The following is a 27,434-nucleotide window of genomic DNA, read 5'->3' on the forward strand; positions in this document are numbered from 1 at the left end:
GGGGGCCGAGATGGTCTTAGCGGGTACGCATGCGTAGCGGTGTGATTGGCTCGTCCCCGCGCACGGTCGGGTTGGCCTCGGCCATTGGCTCGGTACGCATGCGCGCTGGAGCCCGCGGTCTGGCGGAAACGGCGCGCTGGAGATGGCGTCGGACTGTGAGAGCGAGGGCAGCATCGTGGAGGGCTCGGTGTCGGAGAGCGAGGACGAGCGGCGCGTCCAGAGGTACCCGAGCTATAACCGGGGCCGGGACCCCGCCTCTCGCACACCGGGCCCGGGACCCCGCCTCTCTCACACCGTGCCCGGGACCCCGCCTCTCTCACACCGGGCCCGGGACCCCGCCTCTCTCACACCAGGACCCCGCCTCTCGCACACCGGGCCTGGGACCCCGCTTCACACACCGGTACCCTGCCCCTCTCACACCGGGCCCGGGACCCCGCCTCTCTCACACAGGGGCCCGGCACCTCTGACACCGGGACCCGGCGCCTCTCTCACACCGGGCCCGGGACCCCGCCTCTCACACACCGGGACCCCGGCTCTCTCACACCGGGCCCGGGACCCCGCCTCACACACCAGTACCCCGCCCCTCTCACACCGGGCCCGGGACCCCGCCTCTCTCACACCGGGACCCCGCCTCTCTCACCGGGGCCCGGCGCCTCTCTCACACCGGGCCCGGGACCCCGCCTCTCTCACACCGGGACCCCACCTCTCTCTCACCGGGACCCCACCTCTCTCTCACCGGGACCCCGCCTCTCTCACACCGGGACCCCGTCTCTCGCACACTGGGCCTGGGACCCCGCCTCTCACACACCGGGACCCCGCCCCTCTCATACTGGGCCCGGGACCCCGCCTCTCACACCGGGGCCCGGCGCCTCTCTCACACCAGGACCCGGCACGCCTCACACCGGGACCCGGCGCCTCTCGCACACCGGGACCCCGCCTCTCGCACACCGGGACCCCGCCTCTCGCACACCGGGACCCGGCGCCTCTCACACACCGGGGCCCCGCCTCTCATACCGGGGCCCCGCGCCTCTCATACCGGGGCCCCGCGCCTCTCACACCGGGGCCCCGCCTCCTCTCACACCGGGGCCCCGCCTCCTCTCACACCAGGGCCCCGCTTCCTCCCGGGGCCCCACCTCCTCTTACACGGGGGCCCCGCCGCCTCGCACACCGGGACCCCGCCGCCTCGCACACCGGGACCCCGCCTCTCTCACACCGGGGCCCCGCCTCACTCACACCGGGACCCCGCCTCCCTCACACCGGGACCCCGCCTCCCTCACACCGGGACCCCGCCTCCCTCACACCGGGACCCCGCCTCCCTCACACCGGGTCCCCGCCTCCCTCACACCGGGACCCCGCCTCCCTCACACCGGGACCCCGCCTCCCTCACACCGGGACCCCGCCTCCCTCACACCGGGACCCCGCCTCCCTCACACCGGGAACCGGCGCCTCACACACCGGGGCTCCGCCTCTCTCACACCGGGACCCTGCCTCTCTCTCACACCGGGCCCGGGGCCCCGCCTCTCACACACCAGGACCCGGGACCCCGCCTCTCACACACCAGGGCCCGGGGCCCCGCCTCTCACACATCGGGCCCGGGGCCCCACCTCTCACACACCGGGCCCGGGACCCCGCCTCTCACACTGGGACCCGGGCCACGCCTCTCACCCGCACCCGGGGCTCACCTCTCAACAGGGTCCGCCTCTCACACCTGGACCCGTGGGCTCCGCCTATCACACGGGACCTGGTCCCCGCCAATCACACCAGGATCCATGAACCAGCCTTTTGCACCTGGACCCAGGCCCCGCCTCTCTCACCCGCACCCTGGGCCAAATTGTCAACAGGGCCCAGTGCACCGCCTCTCACACTGGGACTCAGCATCCCACTGAGCTCCGCTGGCCCTGCCTTTCACAGCGGGACCCCGGGCCCCGTCTCTCTGACGGGGATCTGGGTCCGCGCCAATCACACCGGGACCCCGGGTCCCGCCTCTCTCACCGAGACCTAGGGCCGTGCCTCTCTCAGACCAGGACCCAGACCACCGCATCTCACAATGGGACTGAAACACCCGCCTCTCGCATCGGGACCCAGGGCCCTGCCGCTCTCACACTGGGACACAGGGCCTCGCCTCGGACCCGCCTCTCACATTAGGACCCGAGGGCTCACCTTTCACACCGGGACCCAGTGTCCCGCATCCTGCGCGGGACCCTTGGGCTCCGCCTACCACACGTGGACCCAGGGCCCCGTCTCTCACACCAGGAATTAGGACACCGCTTCTCACACAGGGACCTTGGGCCGTGCCTTTCGCACCGAGACCTAGGGCCCTGCCTCTCTCAGACCCCTGCATCTTACACCGGGACCCAAATACCCGGCTCTTGTATCGGGACCCAGAGCCCCGCCTCTCACATCGGGACCCAGGGCCCCGCCTCTCACATCGGGACCCAGGGCCCCGCCTCTCGCACCGGGACCCAGAGCCCCGCCTCTCGCACCGGGACCCAGGGCCCCGCCTCTCGCACCGGGACCCAGGGCCCCGCCTCTCGCACCGGGACCCAGGGCCCCGCCTCTCGCACCGGGACCCAGGGCCCCGCCTCTCGCACCGGGACCCAGGGCCCCGCCTCTCGCACCGGGACCCAGGGCCCCGCCTCTCGCACCGGGACCCAGGGCCCCGCCTCTCGCACCGGGACCCGCGAGCCCCGCCTCTCGCACCGGGACCCGCGGGCCCCGCCTCTCAACAGCTTGAAGTGCCAATTCTGCACTCCCATGCCAATTCTATTTTGCCAAATTACCGTTTTCAGTATTGCTGTTAAAAATATGTTTCTGTGCTTATTTCCTGTAGGATGCTGTTTATCCATAAAAATGCTTTTCAGCTGTACCATACAATGAGTGATTTTACTTCAGGCACAGAAGCAACATTTGGAGGTAATAGTTTTCTGATTTTACACATCTAATTTTATCAAAAAGTGTATATATCATAGAAACATAGAAAAATAATATAGAAAAATAGGAGCAGGGGTAGGCCCTTGGAGCCTGCTCCTCCATTCAATATGATCATGGCTGATCCTCTATCTCAATACCATATTCCCGCTCTCTCCCCATACCCCTTGATGCCTTTTGTATCTAGAAATCTATCTCTCTCCTCAAATATATTCAGTGACTTGGCCTCCACAGCTGTCAGTGGTAGAGAATTCCACAGGTTCACCACCCTCTTGAGTGAAGACATTTTTCCTCATCTCAGTCCTAAATGTCCTACCCCGTATCCTGAGACTGTGACCCCTCGTTCTAGATCCCCCAGCCAGGGGAAACATCTTCCCTGCATCCAGCCTGTCTAGCCCTGTCAGAATTTTATACGTTTCCACGCGATCCCCTCTCATTCATCTAAACTCTAATGAATACATGCCTAGTCGACCCAATCTCTCCTCATATGACAGTCCTGCTGTCCCAGGAATCAACCTGATGAACCTTCGCTGCACTCCCTCTATAGCAAGTATATCCTTTCTTAGGTAAGGAGACCAAAACTGCACACAGTACTCCAGGTGTGGTCTCACCAAGGCCCTGTATAATTGTAATAAGACATCTTTGCTCCTGTACTCAAATCCTCATCTTTTCTCCATTACCTTTTTGTTCCTTCTGTCCATTTTCTTCCCTCCGCTCCTGATCTTTTCTTCAAGATTCACTGGGTGTCAGCAATCTTTTGGTACCTCACCTATGAGGTCATTCTTTGTGTGAGCCTAGACAGTGTCAGTGAGCTATTGAACTGTAAAGGACATCACAGCTGAGTCCAATCCTGTCCTGTCCACACAGGCATACATCCCAGCAGGAATTCCAAATTAGCCATTAAGGGTGGGAGAGGGAACAGAATAGATCTCCCAGAATAAGAAGCCTTAATTATGATGTGGGACTAGAGAAATTGGGCTCTTTTCATTAGAACAGAAGAGATTAAGAGGATATCTGACAGGTGTTTAAATTGAGAGGTTTTGATAAGGAATAGGGAATAAAGGGGGAGAAATTTGGTATCGCCCCATTTGGGGCGCAATTATCGGCCTGGCATTAATTATCACCTCCGACTGCAAACTTGGCTTCTATCGCCCCTGGAGGTGATTGGAGCGCTAAATCAGGCGCTACACACCTCTTAAGGTGCTAACGCCGAGGAACGAGGCACTACCTCAGCGCTGGTGAAGCTCGTGATGTCAGTCAGCAATGGAACACAGACACACCGGCTCTGGCCAGTTCTTAAAGGGGAGGGTCGATCTTGCTCTCCATCCACACCCTGCTCATTGCAGCCTTGAATCTCGGCCTGGAGAGACCTGTACATCAAACCTGCTGGAAAGAACAATAAAGAGGCCCAGGGAAAGAGCTCAGAGTGCAGCCCCCATAGTCTCTTCTAAATGGATGCAAGGAAGGTCAAGTCAAAATGAACCTGCAAAGTGCTGCTCAGTACCCAAAACTCCTTCACACAGTGTAGAATCTCTCCAGAAGTCTCTGTCTCTCTCTCTCTCAGAATGCGTGGTGCAAAAATGTCGGCGACAAAAAAAGGCAGGATGCGGTCGCCTTTAAATAGCTCTCCCCTAGTCCCTTCCCGACTGCAAAACGCTCCCCTCAACCTGTCGTTGCTAACGGCAGGCAGTAAAGCAGGGGGTGCCACTCAATATCTGGTCCGGGGCGTTGTACACTCGACTGACGTCATGATCTACGGGCGCAGGTGATCGTGGCGGTAATGTTTAGCACCGCCGCAAAATGTCTGGTCAATTTCGCAAGCGGCGCAAACATCGCCGCGCCCGGGCGCTAGTTGCTTTGCACTCCATTAGCGCCAGGGTGCTAACGGGAGGCGCAAAGCAACCGAATTTTTCCCCCAAAGTTTCCACTGGTCGTGAGTCATGAACTATGAAGCATAAATTTAAAATCATGAAAAGAATGCGCTGAGAGGTTAGGAGAATTTTATTTAATGCAACGGTTATTAGGACCAAAAACTGTAGTGGAATCCTGATGCGCTATCAATTCTAATGAGAGGCTGAGCAGAGTTCAGAACGACAGGCTTTTATTAACTACTGAATTGCACTTCAGACAGATCAGGACTATGCCTCTAGTGGATGACCGAATGCCTGGAGCTGCCATGCGGCCGTCCTTATACTCGGTAGCCGAGGGCGGAGTCAGCTGAGGCATAGTCAGACATAACAGTTAAACAAGAGTGAACGACAACAACAACAACAACAACAACAAGTGAACACAGTGAACTACAGTGGTTTACCACATTCACCCCTCGTTTAAAATTAAGTCCGGCGGGGTGAAGTGTATCAAAAGTTCGAGTAGGCGAGTCTGTCGGGCGGCCTCGTTTGCCGTCGAGATCTTCGTGGCGACGGTTGCGATGTTACAGCTTCCAACGACGCGTCTTGAGCGGGGTCGGGCACCGGTGTATCGTCCCCTTTGGTGTTGGGTGGGCGAGTGGACTCCGGCTGGTCCTGGGGTCTACTGGGGCGGAATGGATAGGGGTGAGAATTTGGTCTACTGAATTTTGGGCCGTGTCGAAGGGGGTCGTGGTGGAGGGCAATGGTGACGGGTCAGTGGACCCCGAGGGTGCCAGATCTCTAATGGAGACTGTATCCTCCCGCCCGTCCGAGTATGCCACGTAGGCGTACTGGGGGTTGGCATGGAGGAGGTGAACCTTCTCTACCAGGGGAGCCGTTTTGTGGGACCTTACATGCTTCCTCAGCAGGACGGGCCCTGGGGACGTCAGCCAGTGTGGTAGTGAGGTACCGGATGTGGACCTCCGGGGAAAAACGAACATTCGCTCATGGGGGGTGGCGTTGGTGGCCGTACACAGCAGTGACCGGATGGAGTGGAGCGCATCAGGTAGGACATCCTGCCAACGGGAGGTCGGAAGGCCCCTAGATTTTAAGGCTAGGAGGGCCGCCTTCCAAACCGTCGCGTTTTCTCTTTCAACCTGTCCGTTCCCCCGGGGGTTGTAGCTGGTGGTCCGGCTTGAGGCAATGCCTCTCATGAGCAGGTACTGACAGAGTTCGTCGCTCATGAAGGACGAGCCCCGGTCGCTATGAATATAGCTGGGAAAACCAAACAGAGCAAAGAGGTTGTGCAGGCATTTAATGACCGTAGCGGTGGTCGTGTCCGGGCAGGGGATGGCGAAAGGGAAACGGGAGTACTCATCAACTATGTTGAGGAAGTACACATTACGGTCAGAGGAGGGGAGGGGCCCTTTAAAGTCGACACTCAGGCGCTCAAAAGGGCGGGTGGCCTTGATCAGGTTTGCTCTGTCAGGCTTGCACTCTGCACAGACTGGGCAGCTCCTGGTCATGGTCCTGACCTCCTCGATGGAGTAAGGCAGGTTGCGGCCTTTAATGAAATGGAAGAACCTGGTGACCCCCGGGTGGCAGAGGTCGTTGTGGAGGCCCCGTAGTCTATCGATCTGCGCGGTGGCGCATGTGCCTCGCGATAGAGCATCTGAGGGTTCGTTGAGTTTCCCGGGCCGGTACAAGATGTCGTAATTGTAGGTGGAAAGTTCAATTCTCCACCTCAAAATCTTGTCATTTTTGATTTTGCCCCTCTGCTTGTTGTTGAACATGAAAGCGACTGAACGTTGGTCAGTAAGCAGGGTAAATCGTTTTCCAGCCAGGTAGTGCCGCCAGTGGCGCACCGCCTCCACAATGGCCTGGGCCTCCTTTTCCACAGAGGAGTGTCTGAGTTCGGAGCCCTGGAGGGTTCGTGAAAAGAAGGCCACGGGTCTTCCCGCCTGGTTAAGGGTAGCGGCCAGGGCAAAGTCGGATGCATCGCTCTCCACCTGGAAGGGGATGGACTCGTCTACCGAGTGCATGGTGGCCTTGGCAATGTCGTCTTTTATACGGTGAAAGGCTGAGCGGGCCTCCGCCGTCAGGGGGAAGGAAGTGGACTTGATAAGTGGACGGGCTTTGTCCGCATAATGAGGGACCCACTGGGCGTAATAGGAAAAGAAGCCCAGGCACCTTTTGAGGGCCTTGAGACAGTGGGGCAGGGGAAGTTCCATCAATGGGCGCATCCGGTCAGGGTCAGGGCCGATGACTCCGTGTTCCACCACGCAACCAAGGATAGCGAGGCGGTCTGTGCGGAATATGCACTTTTCCTTGTACGTGAGGTTTAGGAGTTGGGCCGTGCGAAGGAACTTATCAAGATTGGCGTCATGGTCCTGCAGGTCATGGCCGCAGATGGTCACGTTGTCCAGGTAGGGAAACGTGGCCTGTAACGCATTCTCGTCGACCATCCGGTCCATCTCCCTCTGGAAGACGGAGACACCGTTGGTGACGCCGAAAGGAACCCTGAGGAAGTGAAAAAGACGGCCGTTTGCCTCGAAAGCTGTGTACTGGCGGTCCTCAGGGCGGATAGGGATTTGGTGGTATGCTGCCTTGAGGTCAATGGTCGAGAAAACGCGATATTGCGCTATCTTATTAACCATGTCGGCTATGCGGGGGAGAGGGTATGCGTCCAACTGGGTGTACTTGTTGATAGTCTGGCTGTAGTCAATGACCAGGCGCTGCTTGTTGCCAGTCTTAACGACTACCACCTGAGCTCGCCAGGGGCTGGTACTATCCTCAATAATCCCCTCTTTCAGGAGCCGCGTCACCTCAGATCTTATGAAGGATCTGTCCCCGGTGCTGTATCGCCTGCTCTTTGTGGCGATAGGCTTGCAGTCGCGGGTGAGGTTGGCGAACAGGGGGGGGGGTGTGATTTTGAGGGTGGAGAGACTACAGGTGGGGCGCGGCGGGCAATTTAAAAACTGCTGGTTGCAGACAGTGAGCGGGGGAAGAGGTCCACCGTATGTCAAGGTGACACTCTTAAAGGGACAATGAAAGTCCAACCCCAGTAGAACGGCAGCGCAGAGATGTGGCAGGACGAATAGCTTTACATTTTTATAAACGGAGCCCTTCACCGAGAGGGTCACTACGCAGTAGCCGCCGACGTCTGCTGAGTGAGATTTTGAGGCCATGGAGATCCGATGGCGCGTTGGCCGGACCGAGAGGGAATAATGCCGTACCGTATCAGGGTGTATGAAGCTCTCCGTGCTCCCGGAATCAAAAAGGCAAGTTGTGGCGCGGCCATTTACCTGGATGTCCATCGTGGACCTGGCTAGCTGATGGGGTCTGGATTGATCCAGCGTAATGGAGGCCGCTGTGGAGTCGGGAGCGTCGCTGTAGAACCCCAGTGAGGCGGCGGTGGGTGAGTCGGGGGCCCGTTGGCAAAATGGCGGCGTCGGAGAAGAAGGACAAAATGGCGGCGCCCATGACGATCCCGATCCCCACGAGGCTGGAGGAAGGCAAGGTGGCCGCTCCCACGAATCGCACGCGGCGCTGCTGGAGGTAGGGGTCTTCTGACTTCTGCAGACGCCAGCGTAGTGTCCCTTCTTACCGCAGGCAGAGCAGACCGCGTTTTTCGCCGGGCAGCGCGCCCTGGGGTGTTTGGTTTGGCCACAGAAATAACATTTCTGGCTCGGGCGGGACATCGCTGCAGCAGTTGAGACCGGGGCCCGTGGTGGCGCCGCGTCCCAAGATGGCGGCGGCTGCGGCATCCATGAGGCGGCCGCGCGGTCCGGGGAGTAGGCCTCCATGTTCCGGTGGGCTACGTCCAACGAAAGGGTGAGTGAAATCGCCTTCTTCAGGTCGAGCTTGCTACTTTCCAGCAGTCGCTGCTGTGTGTGAGTGGACCTGAGGCCCGCAACGAGGGCGTCACGGATGAGCTCCTCCGTATGTTCCGTGGCTGATACTTGCTTGCATTCGCAGGCTCGGCCGAGTTCCTTCAGCGCCCGTATGTATGCTTCTGTGGGTTCCCCGGGCTGTTGTTTGCGGGGCCCCAGGAGATGTCTTGCGTAAACATAGTTGACCGGGCGTGCGTATTGCTCCTTCAAAATGTCGATAGCCCCCTGGTAGCTCGTAGCATCCCGGATAAGGGCAAAAGCTCGGTGGTTTACTTTAGAATTCAGCACCCTGAGCTTGTCGGCATCGGCGGCGACGGTCTCGCCGGATGCAGCCAGAAAGGACTCAAAACAGTTCAGCCAGTGCGAGAACTTAGCAGTCGAGTCCGGTTCTTGCGGGTCGAGTTCCAGGCACTTGATCTTAAGTATCTGCAGCATCGTTATTATTATTATTTTTTTTTTTTTCAGTAGTTAATAAAATTGATGCGCTATCAATTCTAATGAGAGGCTGAGCAGAGTTCAGAACGACAGGCTTTTATTAACTACTGAATTGCACTTCAGACAGATCAGGACTATGCCTCTAGTGGATGACCGAATGCCTGGAGCTGCCATGCGGCCGTCCTTATACTCGGTAGCCGAGGGCGGAGTCAGCTGAGGCATAGTCAGACATAACAGTTAAACAAGAGTGAACGACAACAACAACAACAACAACAAGTGAACACAGTGAACTACAGTGGTTTACCACAAATCCATAATAGCTTTGTTGTTGTTTTAAAGGGAAGTGGACAATTATTTGAAAAATACAAATTTAAAAGTGTACGGGAAAGGGCAGGGAAATGGGTCTCAATGGATAGCTCTTTGAAAGCCAGTACTATATCGTGGGCATTTGTCGTGGGTGCTGTTGTGTATAACAGGATGGGAAGATCATGGCCTTGATATTAACCTCCCTCCATGACAGACGACAGAGGGTCGGGGGTGTGGTTAAAGACTTAAATATGGGGAACGCGTCCCCAACACGCTGTGCACACACCTGCCTTTTTTACAGCGACAGATATGGGGCATCTGAGTCATGGTGGGACATTTCTTTAACGTATTTAAATTGGGCTCCCTCAGTGCAATTGGGAGCATGATTTAAAATTCGCTGCTGTGCAGGTTTCCCGGGGTCAGGAAACTCGGCAGTGAAAGGGAGACAGGAGCTGCTGGCTCCACAAGGTAAGTGCCTTTCTTAGCACTCCTTGTGGACCAGGAGGAGCAGGAGTGCTTCCCCCAGGCCTCACAAGGAAGCCTTCGGTCTCTCCCATCACAGCCTCTCTGCACCCCTCCCCGATCGCTGACCTCCCCCCTGCCCCCTCCCGATTGCCGGGGACCATAAACTTGGCCGACTGCTGGTGAGAAACTGAGCAAAAAAATGATAATCTGGTCTTGCTGTTAAGTTCGGCAGGATCTCCGCATCCCCGGTCTTGCTGCATTCTTCGGCAATTTTTGGCCTCCCCTGCACCCTCCCCATAAACGTCAGGGCCCCTGTCTCTGTTCCCTTCCTACCAAAAATATGTTAAATGAACAATTCCGTCTAAATTTTTCTGATTTGATCAATACATGGAGTGCACCATAATTTGAACAATGATGACCACTGCACCGAAAAGTGAATAATCTTTTATATTTGTTTTAGGAAGTTCTTCACCTGTGATACAGCTGATTCCTAAAACCAAATGTTTTCGATTACACATGGAAAATCATCAACAGCAAGTGAAAACTCTGGTATGAAGTGTGATATCAAAATTAGAAATTAGCTTGTGGAATGAAGGATGAATGGTAATGACTCCCATGAGCATCAGATTTTTGAGCCCTGAAATTTCTCTTTACTTGGCTGGAATAGTGGGCTGTTGGGGGAGGAATTTGGGCTGTGACCTAGTTGTGCTGTATCTTCAGCCCTTTTCTTGTAAAGGACAAACACTTCTTACATTTTTGCCCTTCTGTGCAGATGTCATAAAAGGAGATTGTACTAGTGGGAATATATAATTGTCAGAATTCCTGCCAGTTCCTCCCCTGTTGCCCCCAATGCGATTTACGTCTGGTCCTGGTAGAAGCGGGAACACTTTTTATTTTCAAACTCCCATTTTCCCATGGCAATCAGTGTAGAGCAAGGTGCCACAGAGAAATATTTTTCTCCCCCTACCCCCATCCAGCTGAGGCAGGTGTCCCACGGGATTGGGACAGGTTCAGTGGCACATCTATGGACGGGTAGAAGTTCCACTCCATTCCCGATTCACCCCCACTGGAGACCAGATATGGATTTCTAGCCCTTTATTCTTGTACTGAATGTGTTTTTCTTAGTATTTTATTTTTTCCTTTGTCCATATTTATTTCAGGTTACTCACTACTATTATGCTGGGACTGTTCATGGCGATCATCTGTGGCACTCTGATCACAGCCTGCCAAATAATTTTTCTTCCGGTCAAATCAGGTGTCCCTTGTGCCCAGCCTTGCTAAAGATACAAATGATGGGAATTATGTCTTATGATGTAATTCTTGTCATTTGCATGTCATTCACCACACTTTAGGAAGGACGTAAAGGCTTTGGAGAGGGTACAGAAGACATTTACTAGAATGGTTCCAGGGATGAGGGAATACAGTTACGTGGATGGACTAGAAAAGCTGGGGTTGTTCTCCTTGGAGCAGAGAAGGCAAAGAGAAGATTTGATAGAGGTGTTTAAAATTGTGCAGGATTTAGATAGAGTAAATAGAGAGAAACTGTTTCCAGTGGCTGAAGGGTCGATAACGAGAGGGCACAGATTTAAGGTGATTGGCAAAAGAACCAGAGGCGACATGAGGAAAAACTTTATAACGCAAGGAGTGGTTAGGATTTGGAATGCACTGCCTGATAGGGTGGTGGATACAGACTCAATAGTAGCTTTCAAAAGGGAATTGGTGAAATACTTGCAGGAGAAAATATTTGCAGGGATATGGGGAAAGAGCGGGGGACTAACTGGATTGCTCATCGAAAGAGCCGGCGCAGACTCGATGGGTCAAATGGCCTCCTTCTGTGCGGTACTATTCTATGATTCTAATATGACCATCCATATCTGGTAAATCTGCTCCAAAATAATTTTGTGGCAAATTCCTGCCTATTGTGTTGGAGGGAAGCTTTAATTTTCTTGGGGCCGGTTCTGTGGCAGCAGTGAGCTGTAGTGATGAGATGATCTGCACCTGAACAAAGTTGGGACCATACCTTTGCAGGCAAATAACTAGAGCTTTAAGGGAGCCTGATGGGAAAAGCAAGAGAGTCTTTTTTTTTACAATCTTCAGAATGGAAGCTAGGTATTACCTAATCACTACTTCCTCATTTACTTCTCTCTTATTCTTCTCAATCTTGATGGTGTCCTGCACTGTGAGCCTTTTTATTTCCCTTTAGTTTCTGAATATTAAAGTGACTGATCACTCTCTGAGTGACAAGTTAGCCAATGGCTCATTTAGTGCACGATATAGTTAATTTATGTCATTTACACTTCAACAGCATTTCCTTTCCCGTCGGCCTCTACCACAGACAAAGACAAGAACTGCAATCTTGTGGGAACACCATCACCCTCAAGTCGCACACCATCCTGACTTGGATATGTATCGTTGTTCCTTTGTGGCTGGGTCAATTTCCTGGAATTCTCTATCTAACATCACTGTGGGAGCACCGTCATCACAGGACTGCAGGTTTACCCGAAGGAGAAGGTTCACCACCACCTTCTCGGGCAACTAGGATGGGCAATAAATGTGGCCTTGTTAGTGTCATCCACATACCAAGAACAAATAATTTTAAATCTCTTAAAAAAAAAAAAAAAAAAAAAGACTCGCACTTAAAAAATGGAATCACCCATATACAGTATGTCAGTCCTCCAAATTAAGATTGATGTACTTGTCAGCTGTAAGTTCAATCAATTGATTGTGTGAGCTGCCATTGAAAGTTGGGTTGGGTGAGAAGGTTGATACTGGTAGTTGGGTTAATAAGGGGAATGTGGCTCAGAACTGAGAATGATACTGAACATCATGTTGAAAAGAAAACTCCAATACTTGGGATACATGACTAGAGGGAAAAGAGACCACCTGGTCAAGAAGATAATGTTTGGAAAAATAAAAGACTAAGGACCAAGGAAAAGATGACTGCAAAAAGGAACCCGACAGGAATATCAATTAGACCTACAGTAGAAATAGCAGTTGAATCTCAACATTGGCATAGCATTGTGAATATAGTTGTTCAACCTCAGACATAAGAGTGCCATTTGAGGAAGAAGAGGTTGAGGTTGAAGTGCAGAAACTGATGAAGAATGCTGAAGTTATATGTCATTTTTTGTGTGAACTGCATTATTCCTGCTTATAGGTGAATTCTTTCCATTCATAAAGTGCTGAAATGTAAATAATAAAACCCATCGCAACCATCAGCTAATCCGGAACTTTGTAGTCCAAGTTCTCTTCCACACAAAGTACTGCACACCTGTGCCCTGTACTTGCTAAACACTATTGGCTCTCTATGTCACAGCAAATTGATTTCATAAGTCTTTGTTCTCATCTTCAAAAGCCTACATGGCCTCACGACAAATATTCTGCAGCCATCCATCCCAATGTTACTCAGGATAACTCCTTATTACCCAGGCTTATCTACTCCATCAGTAAAGGACAGATCTTTTAGCTATTAGCTACTTAACCATTTACATTTCTCTTCCAAAAACACGTCGTTTTACTTTTCTCTCCAAAAGACTCCTTTTAATAAAAAACTATTTATTTGACACTGCCTTTGGTCGCTCCACCTTCTGGTTTTATTTGGTGTCCATTTAATAATCCCTATAAAGTGCTCTGAGACATTTGTTTATATAAGGAATGTTATGTTGATAAGGTATAGGCTGAGCAAAAAAGCAGTTATTCTGTTTAGTTTGAGATGATCCGTAGCTAAGATCAGCAAGAACACTACTGTGGGTGCAAGTCAAGGTAACAGCTCTTCTGATCTCTTGACACTGGCACCTTCCAGGCACAGGAGACTTGACGGAAATTAATCGCTGTACAGTGAATTCTGCATGCGGGCCATGAGGATTTCTACTGGAAGGAACACCAGGTCAAACAGCTCAGCGTGGACCACAAGTAGGAGAAACAAATCCTGTTTGTCTTTTTATCAGGTGGTCTACTCCCCCATAGTGCTTCTTCTTAGGCAGTCCCTCGGAACCGAGGATGACTTGCTTCCACATTAAAAATGAGTTTGCAGGTGACTGATGAGTCCAATGCGGGACCTACAGTCTCTGTCACAGGTGGGGCAGACAGTGGTTGAAGGGGCGGGTGGGTGGGGTGCTTGGGTTGACATGCGCTCCTTGCGCTGCCTGCGCTTGGCTTCCGCTTGCTCCCGGCGAAGAGACTCGAGGTGTTCAGCGCCTTCCCGGATGCTTCTCCTCCACTTTGTGTGGTCTTGGGCCAGGGATTCCCAGGTGTCGGTGGGGATGTTGCACTTTTTCAAGGAGGCTTTGAGGGTGTCCTTGAAGCGTTTCCTCTGCCCACCTGGGGCTCTCTTGCCGTGTCGGCGTTCCGAGTAGAGCGCTTGTTTTGGGTGTCTCGTATCGGGCATGCGGACAATGTGACCCGTCCATCGGAGCTGATCGAGCGTGGTCAAAGCTTCGATGCTGGGGATGATGGCCGGAGCAAGAACACTGACGTTGGTGTGCCTATCCTGCCAATGGATTTGCAGGATCTTGCGGAGGCAGCGTTGGTGGTACCTCTCCAGTGCTTTGAGGTGCCTGCTGTACATGGTCCATGTCTCTGAGGCATACAGCAGGGCGGGTATCACTGGTGCTCTGTAGACCATGAGCTTAGTGCCGGGTTTGAGGTCCTGGTCTTCAAACACTTTCTTCCTCAGGTGACCGAAGGCTGCACTGGCACACTGAAGGCGGTGTTGGACTTCGTCGTTGACGTCTGCCCTTGTTGACAGTAGGCTCCCGAGGTATGGAAAGTGGTCCACGTTGTCCAAGACATTGTCGTGGATTTTGATAATCGGGGGGCAGTACTGTGTGGCGGGGGCAGGTTGGTAGAGGACCTTTGTCTTACGGATGTTTAGTGTAAGGCCCATGCTCTCGTACACTTCGGTGAAGGTGTTGACGATGGTTTGGAGTTCAACCTCCGAGTGAGCGCAGACGCAAGCGTTGTCTGCATGCTGTAATTTGATGACCGAGGATGGGACGACTTTGGATCTGGACTGGAGGCAACGGAGGTTGAACAGTTTCCCGTTCTGTAAATTAGCTCCACTCCAGCGGGGAGCTTACTGAGGGTGAGATGGAGCATTGCAGCAAGGAAGATCGAGAAGAGCGTTGGTGCGATGACACAGCCTTGCTTGACCCCGGTTTGCATGTGAATTGGGTCTGTGGTGGAACTGTTGGTCAGGATCACGGCTTGCATGTCGTCGTGAAGCAGGTGGAGGATGGTGATAAACTTTTGAGGGCAGCTGAATTTGAGGACACTCCATAATCCCTCATGGTTGACAATGTCGAAGGCCTTTGTGAGATCAAAGAAGGCCATATACAGCAGTTGGTGCTGTTCCCTGCATTTCTCTTGTAATTGACGTGCAGTGAAGACCATGTCCATTGTGCCCCTTAGTGGGCGGAATCCGCATTGTGACTCTGGGAGGAGCTCTTCGGCCACTGGGAGAAGGCGATTGAGGAGGATTCTTGCGATGACTTTCCCTGTGGCAGACAGCAGGGGAACTCCTGTAATTACCGCAATCGAACTTGTCACCTTTCTTGAAGATGGTCACAATTACGGCGTCTCTGAGATCCCCTGGCATGCTCTCCTCCTTCCAGATAAGAGAAATGAGTTCATGAATTCGCGCCAGTAATGCTTCTCCGCCATGCTTTAGTGCCTCGGCAGGGATTCCATCTGCTCCTGAGGCCTTCTTGTTCTTCAGTTATCGGATGGCCTTTTCAACCTCATGCTGGGCTGGGGTTGTGCTGAGATGGTGGCGGGTATCATGCTGTGGGATGGAGTTGAAGACAGAGTCGTGGTTAAGGAGATCTTCGAAGTACTGCTTCCAGCGGGCACTGACTGCCTCCCTGTCCTTGATGAGCACCTCTCTGTTCTTGGCCCACTGTGGGGTAGGGCCTTGGGTGCTTGGGCCGTAGGCGGTCCTGACTGCGCTAAAGAATCCACGCACGTCGTGGTTGTCGGCTAGCTGCTGGATCTCCTGCGCTTTCTCCACCCACCATCTGTTCTTTAGGTCGCGAGTTTTTTGTTGGACCTCAGCCTTCAGGCTTCTGTAGAGCTGCTTTCTTGCTCTCGAGTTCTGTTGCTGTTTTCAGATCAGGAATGCCTTGCGCTTGCGGTTTATTAACTCCTGGATCTCCTGGTCATTCTCGTCGAACCAGTCTTGGTGTTTCCTGGTCGAGTGACCGAGCATCTCTTCATAGGTGCTGATTATGGAGGCCTTGAGTGCAGACCAGGCGCTGTGGATACTCTGTGTCTCTGCATCACTGGGAGTCGTCAGGTTGTTTGTGAGGCGCAGGCTGAATAGGGCTTTCTTAGCGGGGTCTTTGAGTGCACCAGCGTTAATTTTCCTGTGGCATTGTTTCTGTTGCCGCCGCTGTTTTGGGGCTACATTGATGGAGATGACAGAGCGGATTAGGCGGTGGCCTGTCCAGCAGTCATCAGCTCCTGTCATGGCGCGGGTGATGCGGATGTCCTTGCGGTCCCTCGCTCGGATGATGTCGTAGTCCAGCAGATGCCAGTGCTTGGAGCGAGGGTGCTGCCATGAAGCCTTGTAGTTGTCTCTCTGATGGAACAAGGTGTTGGTTATGACAAAGCCATGTTCTAAGCACTTCGACAGGAGGAGGGTACCGTTGGAGTTGGCTTTCCCTACCCCCTCTCTGCTGATCACACTTCCTCAGAGGTCTGTGTCCTTTTCAACTCTGGCGTTAAAGTCGCCAAGGAGGATCAGCTTGTCACCCATTGGGACTCGGGACAGGGATTGTTCGAAGCTGGAGTAGAATTCCTCTTTGGCCTTATCTGTGGCTTCCAATGTTGGGGCGTATGCACTGATGACCGTAGCGCACTGGTTCCGGGCTAGGGTGAGCTGAAGAGTCATGAGGCGCTTTTTTATACCGCTAGGGGAGTCTCTGAGACGCCCAACCAGTTCATTTTTTATGGCAAAGCCTACCCCATGGAGGCAGCGTTCTTCTTGAGGTTTGCCTTTCCAGAAGAAGGTGTAACCACTGCCTTGCTCCTTGAGCTGGCCTTCCCCTGCCCGGTGGGTCTTACTTAGGGCTGCGATGTCAATGTCAAAACGTCTGAGCTCCCGGGCAACGATAGCAGTACGGTGTTCCAGTCTGTCACTGTTGGGGTTGTCCATGAGGCTCCTGACGTTCCAGGTCCCGAACTTCATTTTAAAGGGTGGAAGATGCCTGTGCGTGAATTCTTTTAACGTGGGTTGGCCGTTGCACACCAGCTACCACGCGGGCTTGACAGAGCAAGGTCTTGTTCCAATGGCAAGGGGATCCAAGACGATTGGAGACCAGGCTCTGCTACAATGGCCTAGCACACACACACAAACATACTCCTACTGTCGTCCTCCCTCCTTCCCGCAGGTCCTCTGCTTGAGTTTCGTAGGATGCATTGTGGTCCTCCCGACCTCGCTGTTGGCCCGTGCCGCCCCTTCCCTGGACCCCGACCCCGACCCCACTGCACGTCCACACTGCGCCACTCCTGGGCCTTGACCTCACTGCTGGGCTCGTCCTCGTTCCTGGGTCTCGGCCTCGGACATGAATGATGTCTCTCACAGGATCAAATTAGCACTGATATTCTCACGATCCCTGGCCCCGAGCTCCACTCGCGATCCACTAGTCACTAGATCATTAGTCTAGTGGAGAAGTGTAGTCTTGACGGCGGAGAGGTCTGGGAATTTGGGAGCTAAGTTTAAATGAACAACCAGGGCTCACTGAGAACAAAGAACAGGCATGGTCGGGGGATGGGCAGTGGGCTCAGGTAACTTTAACCTTGCAGCTTGAACTTGCAGTTAGGGATAAAATGCACCCACTATTAGAGCCAGGGAAACTTAAACAGCAGAAGAGAGGAGACTGGGGGGAAAAAGAGCAAAGGATGGCAACAGATGGCAAAGGAGCTCCCTAGGGAGCTGCCAGCACAGGAGCCATCTTGAAAAACATAGTGCAGAACACAATCAACTGGACAAGCACAGACACTTGTCTGTTTGAAAATTTTGGGCCTTGCATGAAGAAAGCTGTTCTACTCATTCAGCTTCCAGTGTACAACTGCCACCTCAAAATCATGCATATCAATGCATACTTCCAGTACGCAAGTTACTTTCATATTGAGGCAAATCAATGTGACCACATTGGTTGAATGGAAGGCTTTCATCTAGGAGACAAGGTGCTGACAGTGCTGTTCAACCACTGTACTCCATCTCTGCATATATAATAATGACCACACTATAATCACTAGCAATTGGGGTAGTCACATGGATTGCACAGAAGGGTCTTGCCATAGCCTGATTTGAAAATTGGCAAAATTGTTACAATTGTGTTGCATGTTCTTCAATATGGGCAGCAGGTGGCCTTAATGACAGAAGATAATGATGCTGAAGAGACATGGCAGGAGACCAGGCTCTGAAGGCTGGCAGCAAGGTGTGGTATGTATCCTCCCCTAATTCATTTTGAGGGCTGGATTGTTTTATTTCTATTTTCTAGAGAAACAATTTATTTTTCCCCATTGTTTTATTATTAAATGATATAAGGGAGTACCCTCTTTATAAATAGTTAAGATTGGACTTCATTGTTGCAGCTATATCTACCCAGGGGAATGGGAACATTCCATCACAATGCTGACTAGAGCACTTTAGATGGTGGAGAGGCTCTGAATGGTCAGGAGGTGAGTCATTTGTGAATACCCAACCTCTGCCCTGCTTTTGTATCCAGGGTGTTGATATGGCTCGTCCAGTTAAGCTTCTGGTAAGTGGTAGTCCCCAAGATGTTGATGGGTGACTCAGCAATAGTGGTGCCATTGAAAGTCAGGGGCAGATGACTGGGCTTCCTTTAGTTTGAGCTGGTTAGTTCCTAGCACTTGGGTCACTCCATTATTTAAGAAGGGCAGGAGAGATAAACTAGGAAATTAATAAGCCTATTAGTCTAACATCAGTTGTGGGAAAGTTACTAGAATCTGTTATTAGGGACAGAGTGACTGAGCATTTGGACAAATATGAGCTGATCAGAGAACCAGCATGGATTTGTAAAGGGTAAGTCATGTCTAATGAACCTAGTTGAGTTTTTTGAGGAGCTAACAGACATGGTAGCTAAGGGAGTGTCTATGGATGTTATTTATATGGACTTCCAGAAGGTATTCGACAAAGTTCCACACAAAAGACTCGTAACAAAAATAAGAGCGCATGGAATTGGAGGCAATTGCCCCACTCCTGACCTAATGACAGAGGGAAGGTCATTGATGTACACTCATCGTCTAGAAGACAGCAACATATGTATCTGAGGTTTGCATATACAGTAAAACCTGTGTAAACGGACACCTGCAAAAAAATGAACACTTATTGAAAGATCCAAATAACTTGCATGGTAAAATATGCAAGAGACATTCTGAAACCATGGACACTCAAATTACGAACTACGGACAGCCTTTTACAACTTAAAACACGGGACACAGCCTGTTGCGCCTCGGGATGTTTTACTATGTTAAAGGCACTATATAAATACAAGTTGTTGTTGCAAAACTGCTGTAAATAGAACTTTCAGGGCTGGATTTTATCAATGGGGGTGGGAAACGACGTCTGGCCAACCCATGCTATTTTCCCTTGAGAAGCTGTCAAACACTGACAATCTCTATTTTATGGTGAGCTCTTACTGAAGGCTCATCAAAACCTATTTCCTCTGCAGAAATGAGATGGCTGCTGCATCTGAGAATGCAGCAGCCATTCTGTCATCTCTGCCGTTGAGATGAGGTACCTCCGGATCCCCAAGGGTTGAAGCCTGCAGGAAGAAGCAAAGGTAAGGAAACTTTTTCTAACACTTTACACTTATCTCTCATACTTGCCTCTCCATACTTGCACCCATCACTCACCTCCACAGCGGACTTCTCGACCCATCTGACCCCCGCAGGCCCACTGCTCGCCTCGCTGACCCTGGCGGGGTTTCCTGACGTCGGGAAGCCCACATTTGCAGGGATAAAATGGGGATAAGCCTCAAAACTGCCTGTTAACTACCTGTTAACAGGCAGTTAATTTGCTGTAATCCCCTTCCCGCCTCGAGGAGACGGGTCCCTGCGCGAGTCGGCGTCCCGCCTCCTGGGAAGATGGCACAGAGGTGGGTTGGGAGCAGGTTCGGTACCCGCTCCCAGTTTCTGCCATTTTCCAGGCAGTCCTGCCTCCATACCCGCCTCCCCAGGGCTGGGAAAATTCCCCCTTCAGTGTTGGGATCACTGGTGCCACCCCTTGCAGCTTGCTTCATTACTGCCCCCAAATTTCTGTGAGGTCAGTGTTGTGTATGTACCTTTAAGAGAATAACTGGTCTCAGACTGCAGTACCGGCAGTGACCACCCCTGTATAAAAGGCGCTAGTGAGCCTCTGTTGTTTTCAGTTTCACTATTGACTTCCATCAGTAAAGACTTGTTTTGTTCAACTCCTGCTGTCCGTGTCTCAATCATTCACGGACATAATACTGGCGACGAGCAGATACGAACTTACCTACAGTCTGCACCACCTGGGATCCATTCCTACAGCGAAGTGAGCAGAGGTGGAGGCCAGAAAGAAAAGAAAGTAAGAGGCAGTAGAAACGGGCGTCAACCGTGGGCATCCGCCCCTGTGTTAGCGGAGTTGAAGATTGCTGGAGAAGCTGTCGGAAGTGGGGCCTGGTTCCTGTCGACGGTGCTTCAGCTAATCGGGCTGGTGGCAGGTAGTACACTGATCCTGGGCTGCGGCGGTCGCGAACTCGAGCGGGTGGCTTGCAACGGGGCCGAGCAGCGTTGTCGGGAAGAAGAGAGAGAGAGGGTGGAGCTACGAAGCCGGGCTGCGTATAGACCCGAGAAGAGGGAGGCAAGAGTCCCACAGGGTTGTTCCACGATGGGAAAATAATTTAAAAAAAAAAATTAAACGCGCAAGAAACCGCGAGGAGCTGCAGGTTGCAACGGGAACTGCGGAAAGCAGCGCTAGCAACAGCGGGGAAGAAGGCAAAGCGCGGGAGGTGCCATTTTGTTAAATCGGGGAAGAAGGCAAAGCGCGGGAGGCGCCATTTTAAATTTGCAAGATGCCGAAGACTGGCTGTATCACTGCTTTTGATAATACAATAGAGGACTGGACCACGTATGTGGAAAGAGTCGAGGTATATTTCGAGGCAAACAAAATAGCTGATGAGAAAAAGGCATCGGTATTGCTAAACTTAATGGGCGCTAGAACGTACGGCCTATTGCGGGACCTGATTACTCCAGCCAAACCGAAGGCGAAGAGTTTTAACGAAATTGTTGCTGTCCTACAGGAACACCTAAACCCTGCACCGCTGTTGATAGCAGAAAGATTTAAATTCCACAGGAGAACTCAGCATAAAGATGAGAGCAATGCTGAGTACCTAACGGAACTACACAAGCTATCAAAGCACTGCCAGTTCGGAGAAGGACTGGCAGATACCCTACGGGACAAATTTGTCTGTGGACTCCTGAGTGAAGGAACACAGAAGAAGTTACTATCAGAGAAAGAGCTGACACTAGATAAGGCTTTCAGCGTGGCAGTATCGTATGAAGCAGCAGCCAGGGGAGCTGCAGAAATTCAACAAAAGCCACAGGAATACGGCACCCACGAAATGACACGGGGATTTGCAAAATGTTATCGCTGCGGCAGAACTAACCATGACCAGAAGGACTGCTGGTCCAAAGACAAAATATGCAGGCAATGCGGAAAGATGGGACACATTGCATGAGTTTGCAGGTCTGGGAAGAAGACCAGCGACAACAAAAAGGCTACTAAGGGACCGTACAAGAAAGTACAAAAGATGACGGACAGTAGTTCCGAAGACCAGATGAGCGACAGTGAATCCGGGAACAGGAGACTAAGCTGTTTCAAACTTCACAATGTAATCGCAAAAGAGGATCACCGAACCATTTGGGTCACCCTCACGATAGCAGGGTCCGAAGTTAAAATGGAATTGGATACAGGATCAGCGCTAACCGTCATGAATCGATGAGACTACGAGCGGCTATTCTCACACATACCCTTGAGAGAGACATCCATCGTCTTGACGACGTATACGGAGCAAAAAGTATACCCCAGAGGAAAAATAAGGGTGCCTGTCGAATACAACGGCAAGAAAATACGGAAATTGTATCTCTACATACTGCCAAATGGTGGACCACCGTTATTGGGACGTGAATGGATCAGGAAGATAAACTTAGATTGGCACTCCATTCATGCAATGACGGTGGACGGTAAAAAAGATGAAGACGTCACTCCTGGATGATTGTCAACAATCTTAGCTAACGCCAAAGAGGTATTTCAACAAGAACTGGGCACGCTTAAAGGCGTAACCGCCTCGATAAAAATAGAAGAGAATGCAGTTCCCAAGTTTTTCAAAGCAAGACCGGTACCATATGCAATTCGCCCAGCCGTTGAGGCAGAGCTGGAGAATCTGGAGAAGGTAGGCGTGTTGTCTAAGGTCGACTGGAGCGAGTGGGCGACACCCATCGTTCCTGTCATGAAGACAACGTTAAGCAATAAGTCCGGGGAGCCAAGGAAGATTCGCATCTGTGGGGATTTCAAGGTGACGGTGAACCCAATCCTTCACACAGTACAATATCCTCTTCCAAGGATAGAAGACATCTTCGCCTCACTGTCTGGAGGGAAGCGTTTTACAAAAATTGATCTGGCACAAGCATATTTGCAGATGGAGGTTGAAGAGTCCTCTAGGAAGTATCTCACGATAAACACTCACAAAGGTCTTTACCAGTATCATCGATTGGTATTCGGAGTAGCATCGGCTCCGGCGATATGGCAAAGAGCGATGGAACAAGTCCTGCAAGGGATTCCGGGGACTCAGTGTTACTTGGACGACATCCTTGTGACAGGTGAAGATGACAGTGAACACCTTAACAACCTAGAACAGGTGCTCACTAGACTACGAGAACATGGGCTACGAGCCAACCGCCCCAAGTGCGAGTTTTTTAAGAAACAGATATCGTATTGTGGCCACGTGATTGATGAAGAGGGGTTACATAAGTCCCCTGATAAAATTGAAGCGGTTGTTAAGGCCCCAGGACCTGAAAATGTGTCGCAACTGAGGTCATTCCTCGGATTGGTGAATTACTACCATAAGTTTTTGCCGAATTTGTCGACAATTCTGCACCCACTGAATGCCCTGCTACGAACGGGGGTAGCATGGAAATGGAGCGATGATTGTAAGTGGGCCTTTCAGAAGAGTAAGGACTTAATCACTTCAAGGGAAGTATTGGCTCACTACAACCCAGCACTGCCGATCAGACTGGCGTGTGATGCGTCTCCCTACGGCATTGGGGCGGTACTGTCACATAAATTTCTTGATGGTTTAGAGAGGCCAATAGCTTTTGCGTCACGCTCGTTAACTTCTGCCGAGCGTAACTACGCCCAGATTGACAGAGAGGCCCTCAGCCTAGTGTGGGGGGTGAAGAAGTTCAATCACTACCTGCACGGTCAAAAATTTACTCTACTAACCGATCATCAACCTCTTGTCTCCATTTTCAACCCTCAGAAGGGCGTACCGATAATGACAGCACAACGCCTGCAGAGGTGGTCCCTTTTCCTAGGGGCACACCAATATGACATCGAGTACAAAGGAACTAAACAGCATGGGAATGCTGATGGATTGTCACGCCTACCGTTGCTGACGGTGGAAGAAGAAGACCTTGCAGTGGATCCAATGGAGTTATTCCACTCGACCATAGTCGAATGTCTCCCTGTGACGAATGCAAACATAGAAAAGGAAACACGGAATGACCCGACACTATCACGGGTCTATGATTTAACGGTGAAGGGATGGCCAGCACATGGCGAACCACTGCTGCCAGCATTCTCGCCGAGAAGAGAACAGCTGTCAGTGTGCAGAGGAACCTTGATGTGTGGATTCAGAGTAGTAATTCCATCTAAGTTGATGGATAGAGTGCTCAATGAGCTTCATGAGGGTCATCTGGGTGGGGTAAAAATGAAGAACTTAGCCAGAGTGTTTGTGTGGTGGCCGGGAATCGATAGAGAAATCGAAGAGATGACCAAGAGCTGTGCAGGATGCCAGAAGGTCCAAAACGCCCCACCACAAGCTCCTCTACATCCATGGGAGTGGCCCTCATCTCCATGGCAAAGGGTGCACATTGATTTTGCTGGTCCGTTCATGGACTCGATGTTTTTAATTGCGGTGGATGCACATTCAAAGTGGCCAGAGGTAATAAAAATGTCCTCAACCACCACGGAAAAAACTATCACAGTTTTACGAACCATATTCGCCAGGAATGGGCTGCCTGAACAGATTTGCTTTGACAATGGACCACAGTTTGTGTCTGAAGAGTTCCGGAGGTTCTTAAAGAACAATGGTGTTAAGCATTACACATCTGCCCCATATCATCCAGCCACTAATGGATTGGCTGAGAGGTTTGTCCAAACATTCAAGAAAGCTATCAAGGCAATGTGTAATGAAGATATACCCCTACAACACAAGGTGGACAACTTCTTGTTTGCCTACCGGAATGCGACACATGCGGTTACCAACCAAACTCCAGCCATGATGTTCTTCAATCGAAGACTACGATGCCGCTTGGATTTGGTTAAGCCAAACATCCGAAGAGATGTGGAGAACAGGCAGTTTCAGAATATGAATGAAAGGCCGACCAGGAGTCTTAAGATAGGTCAACCAGTTTTGGCCCGGGACTACCGCACTGAGAAATGGCAGCCAGGAACGATTTGTACACGGCAAGGACCTCTCATGTATACCGTGGACGTTGGAGAGAGCATTGTAAGACGCCATGCTGACCAGATTCTAGAGTCACTGGAAAACGTCAACTCCACACCACGATCTGATACACCTGGCAATGAAATCGACGTACCAATTGCAGCTACCGCAGAACCGGTGATATTGGAAGCAGATGAACCAAACAACGACATTGATCCCGACTCAACATTGCCAGAAGAACCTGATACCCCAAAGAGGCGTTATCCAGACAGAATCAGGAAGCCTCCTCAAACACTGAACTTATAATTGCTTAAACTTAACCAATGTATCTAGCAACCATAATTGTGATTGTAATTAGTTATCATTTAGTTGTTAAATGAATGTTATATACTGTTTATCTAAAAGGGGAGGAATTGTTGTGTATGTACCTTTTAAGAGAATAACTGGTCTTAGACTGCAGTACCGGCAGTGACCACCCCTGTATAAAAGGTGCTAGTGAGCCTCTGTTGTTTTCAGTTTCACTATTGACTTCCATCAGTAAAGACTTGTTTTGTTCAACTCCTGCTGTCCGTGTCTCAATCATTCACGGACATAATAGTCAGTGTATGCTGGTCAGCGCGAGGAGGCAGCTGGTTTTGTGAAAGGAATGGCTTTTGTGTAATGGGGAGCTCTTTGCCCAGCATGCATAGCGGCAGAGAAACCGCTCTATTTCTGGGATTGCATGGCTATATCCTAGGGATAGAGCAGTTTCTCTGCCGCTATGGATACTGGGTAAAGAACTCCCCATTCTACTGAGAATTTTTACAGTGCATACAGTGACCATTTTGAAAATAAGGATGCCTGCAAAAAAGGACAGCTGATGCCAGTCCCTAAGGTGTCCGTAATTTACAGGTTTCACTCTACCTGTAACCCTTCTTTGATGTATTCCATGCTCCAGGTTTTTCTGATGGCTACTACATTGCAATTGATGCTGGTTTCTTGTCCTTAGCTGACTTCATATGTGACAGTGAATTAACCCTCTTTAGTACCGCAGGTATGCAGTCAAAGGGAGTTTTCACATGGTTATTGTGTTCAGTAAGCCTTTGTTGAAATGCAGGAGTAAGCACTCCCAACAAAAAGTTATGAGTCAGGTCAGCCATTATGACCGCTCCCTGCCCTGAACCTGCTGGCCCTTGATCATTTTCCAACACTTCTACCCCTTCCTGTGCTGTACAACACAAAGTGCTTCTGTATGCCCTGACTCTAATTCCTGAAAGGCTAGTTTCTGAGTTGGAGCTGAATGTAAGTGATGACATTGGGTGCTGAGGTGAACTGTAGTGCTCTGGTTTCCACTGTGGCCCAGTATTTCCTGCACCATCATCTGTGAAGAAAACAGAAGGTGCACTTGTGAATGAATTAGCAAACATTCTCCAATTAACTGCTACCCTCAAGAGTAATAAACTGCAAAATTTGTTCTCAGTAATAGAACATAGAACTGTCTCTTCACTTCTTTTGTTCTCTCGCAGCCCTGCCTTTTGACCTATTTCATTTCCTTTCCAGTTTTGAAAAAGGATTCACCCGAAACGTCAACTCTATTTTCTCTCCACGGATGTTGCCTGGCCTGCTGAGTTTTTCCAGCATTTTCTGTTATATAGAACTATTGATGTTACTTGCTCTGTCAATCAAGATGAATTTTGTACATAATGGTTATGTGCATCTCCCACCTCCTTGGAGTGCTTTCAACGATATTCATGTTAATGAAACCTGTTATGCTTTTTAAAAGGTTTTCGGGGTCTTAATTGTGTTGGCCCCCACGCCCATCATTGAAGGCTACCATTTTCTGTAAAAGTGACACGTAGATATTGTGGCAGTTTTTATTCATCATTATCTTTCCAGTTCTGTAATTGTATACACAACATCAATGTGATGAGCCCTTTTTTGAAATATAAAATCACCACTTTCATTAGGACATCTTTGCTCAATTATATTTATGTTGGTCCAGAACTATGATTTTTGGTGCCTGTTTTTAATCTTTTAAACTGTCACAGGGAAATATCTGTCAAGAGTCCATATTAAAGGCAGCAGTATTTGCAGCTTCATTTTCACATTACTTTGGCTGTCCTCGAGCTGTGGTACAGGAAACTTTGTGCTATCCGGCACCGACGGGACCGAGCTGCTGCCGTTGCCTCAAAACTGCCGGACACTCCAGAGTTAATGTTGAAAGATACGGAGATTTTTATCTCCGTATCTGACAACAAACACTGTTGCTTAGCAACAGCTTCTAAACGCTCGGGTGTGGCTGCAAGCGTCTGTAGCTGAAGCTGTTGCTATAGCTACAGACCTTGCAGTGCTTGACTGTTCAAACAAAGCAAAGAAAACAAACTAAAAGAATAAAAAACGGCTCCTGATTTTTGCCGGTGGCTCCAGCTTGCCGGATGGTTCGCCTCCGGATAACTCAGTTTCCTGTACTTTTTCCTAACCGCCTTCCAGGCCCTTTGGGTTTTTGATACAGCAGTAATGCACTCAACAAACCACATCCAGGAAGCCTGGCACTGAACTTGATTCCTAAGCCACTTTTTTCCTGAAAAGCCATCCAGCTTTTCATGGCACCCGTCAGTAAGATTGATATGTCACAGTCAGAAAACTCTTGTTTATGTGCACTGCTTTGTGACTAGCCATTCCTTGAGCATTCTGATTTCCTGGTTGTATAGCAGTGAAGTAAAACATAAATAAGAATTATCAGTTAAAGTGCTCATTCACTTAACCTTGCAAATCAATATTTAATTGGAGAATGTCCAGTAGGCTACACTAAAAACTGCATAATTGGTATATGTTTAGCCCAATCAGGAGCTACTTTTATGCAA

At 50.8% G+C, this 27,434-nt stretch overlaps 1 protein-coding gene across 3 annotated transcripts; it reads left to right on the top strand.

Moving 5' to 3' along the window:
- LOC147124616 (uncharacterized) lies at window positions 1-26,631 on the top strand. Of its 3 annotated transcripts, none has more exons than XM_085990505.1 (4): window positions 1-222; window positions 2,831-2,913; window positions 10,335-10,423; window positions 26,131-26,631. In XM_085990505.1, the coding sequence occupies exons 1-4, from the start codon at window positions 143-145 to the stop codon at window positions 26,134-26,136; spliced, it is 258 nt and encodes an 85-aa protein (XP_085846631.1). In that variant the 5' UTR covers window positions 1-142; the 3' UTR covers window positions 26,137-26,631. The 3 variants fall into 3 exon arrangements, with proteins under 3 accessions (XP_085846631.1, XP_085846640.1, XP_085846622.1); XM_085990496.1 differs by lacking the exon at window positions 26,131-26,631 and adding an exon at window positions 12,180-13,437 and having other exon boundaries at window positions 9-222; XM_085990514.1 differs by lacking the exons at window positions 10,335-10,423; window positions 26,131-26,631 and adding an exon at window positions 12,180-12,370.
- Window positions 26,632-27,434: the final 803 nt, after the last annotated feature.

Source organism: Somniosus microcephalus, chromosome 1 (assembly GCF_052327205.1).
Source record: "Somniosus microcephalus isolate GS21.2 chromosome 1, FLI_Smic_1.0, whole genome shotgun sequence".
Taxonomy (NCBI): Eukaryota; Metazoa; Chordata; class Chondrichthyes; order Squaliformes; family Somniosidae; genus Somniosus; species Somniosus microcephalus.

What these genes read in the sequence shown, in the direction of transcription:
- LOC147124616 (XM_085990496.1), top strand. Translation starts at nt 143, where the DNA reads ATGGCGTCGGACTGTGAGAGCGAGGGCAGCATCGTGGAGGGCTCGGTG. An exon ending in CACAGAAGCAACATTTGGAG is followed by an intron (nt 2,914 to 10,334) that starts GTAATAGTTTTC and finishes TATTTGTTTTAG; the next exon opens with GAAGTTCTTCACCTGTGATA. An exon ending in AACAGCAAGTGAAAACTCTG is followed by an intron (nt 10,424 to 12,179) that starts GTATGAAGTGTG and finishes ACACTTCAACAG; the next exon opens with CATTTCCTTTCCCGTCGGCC.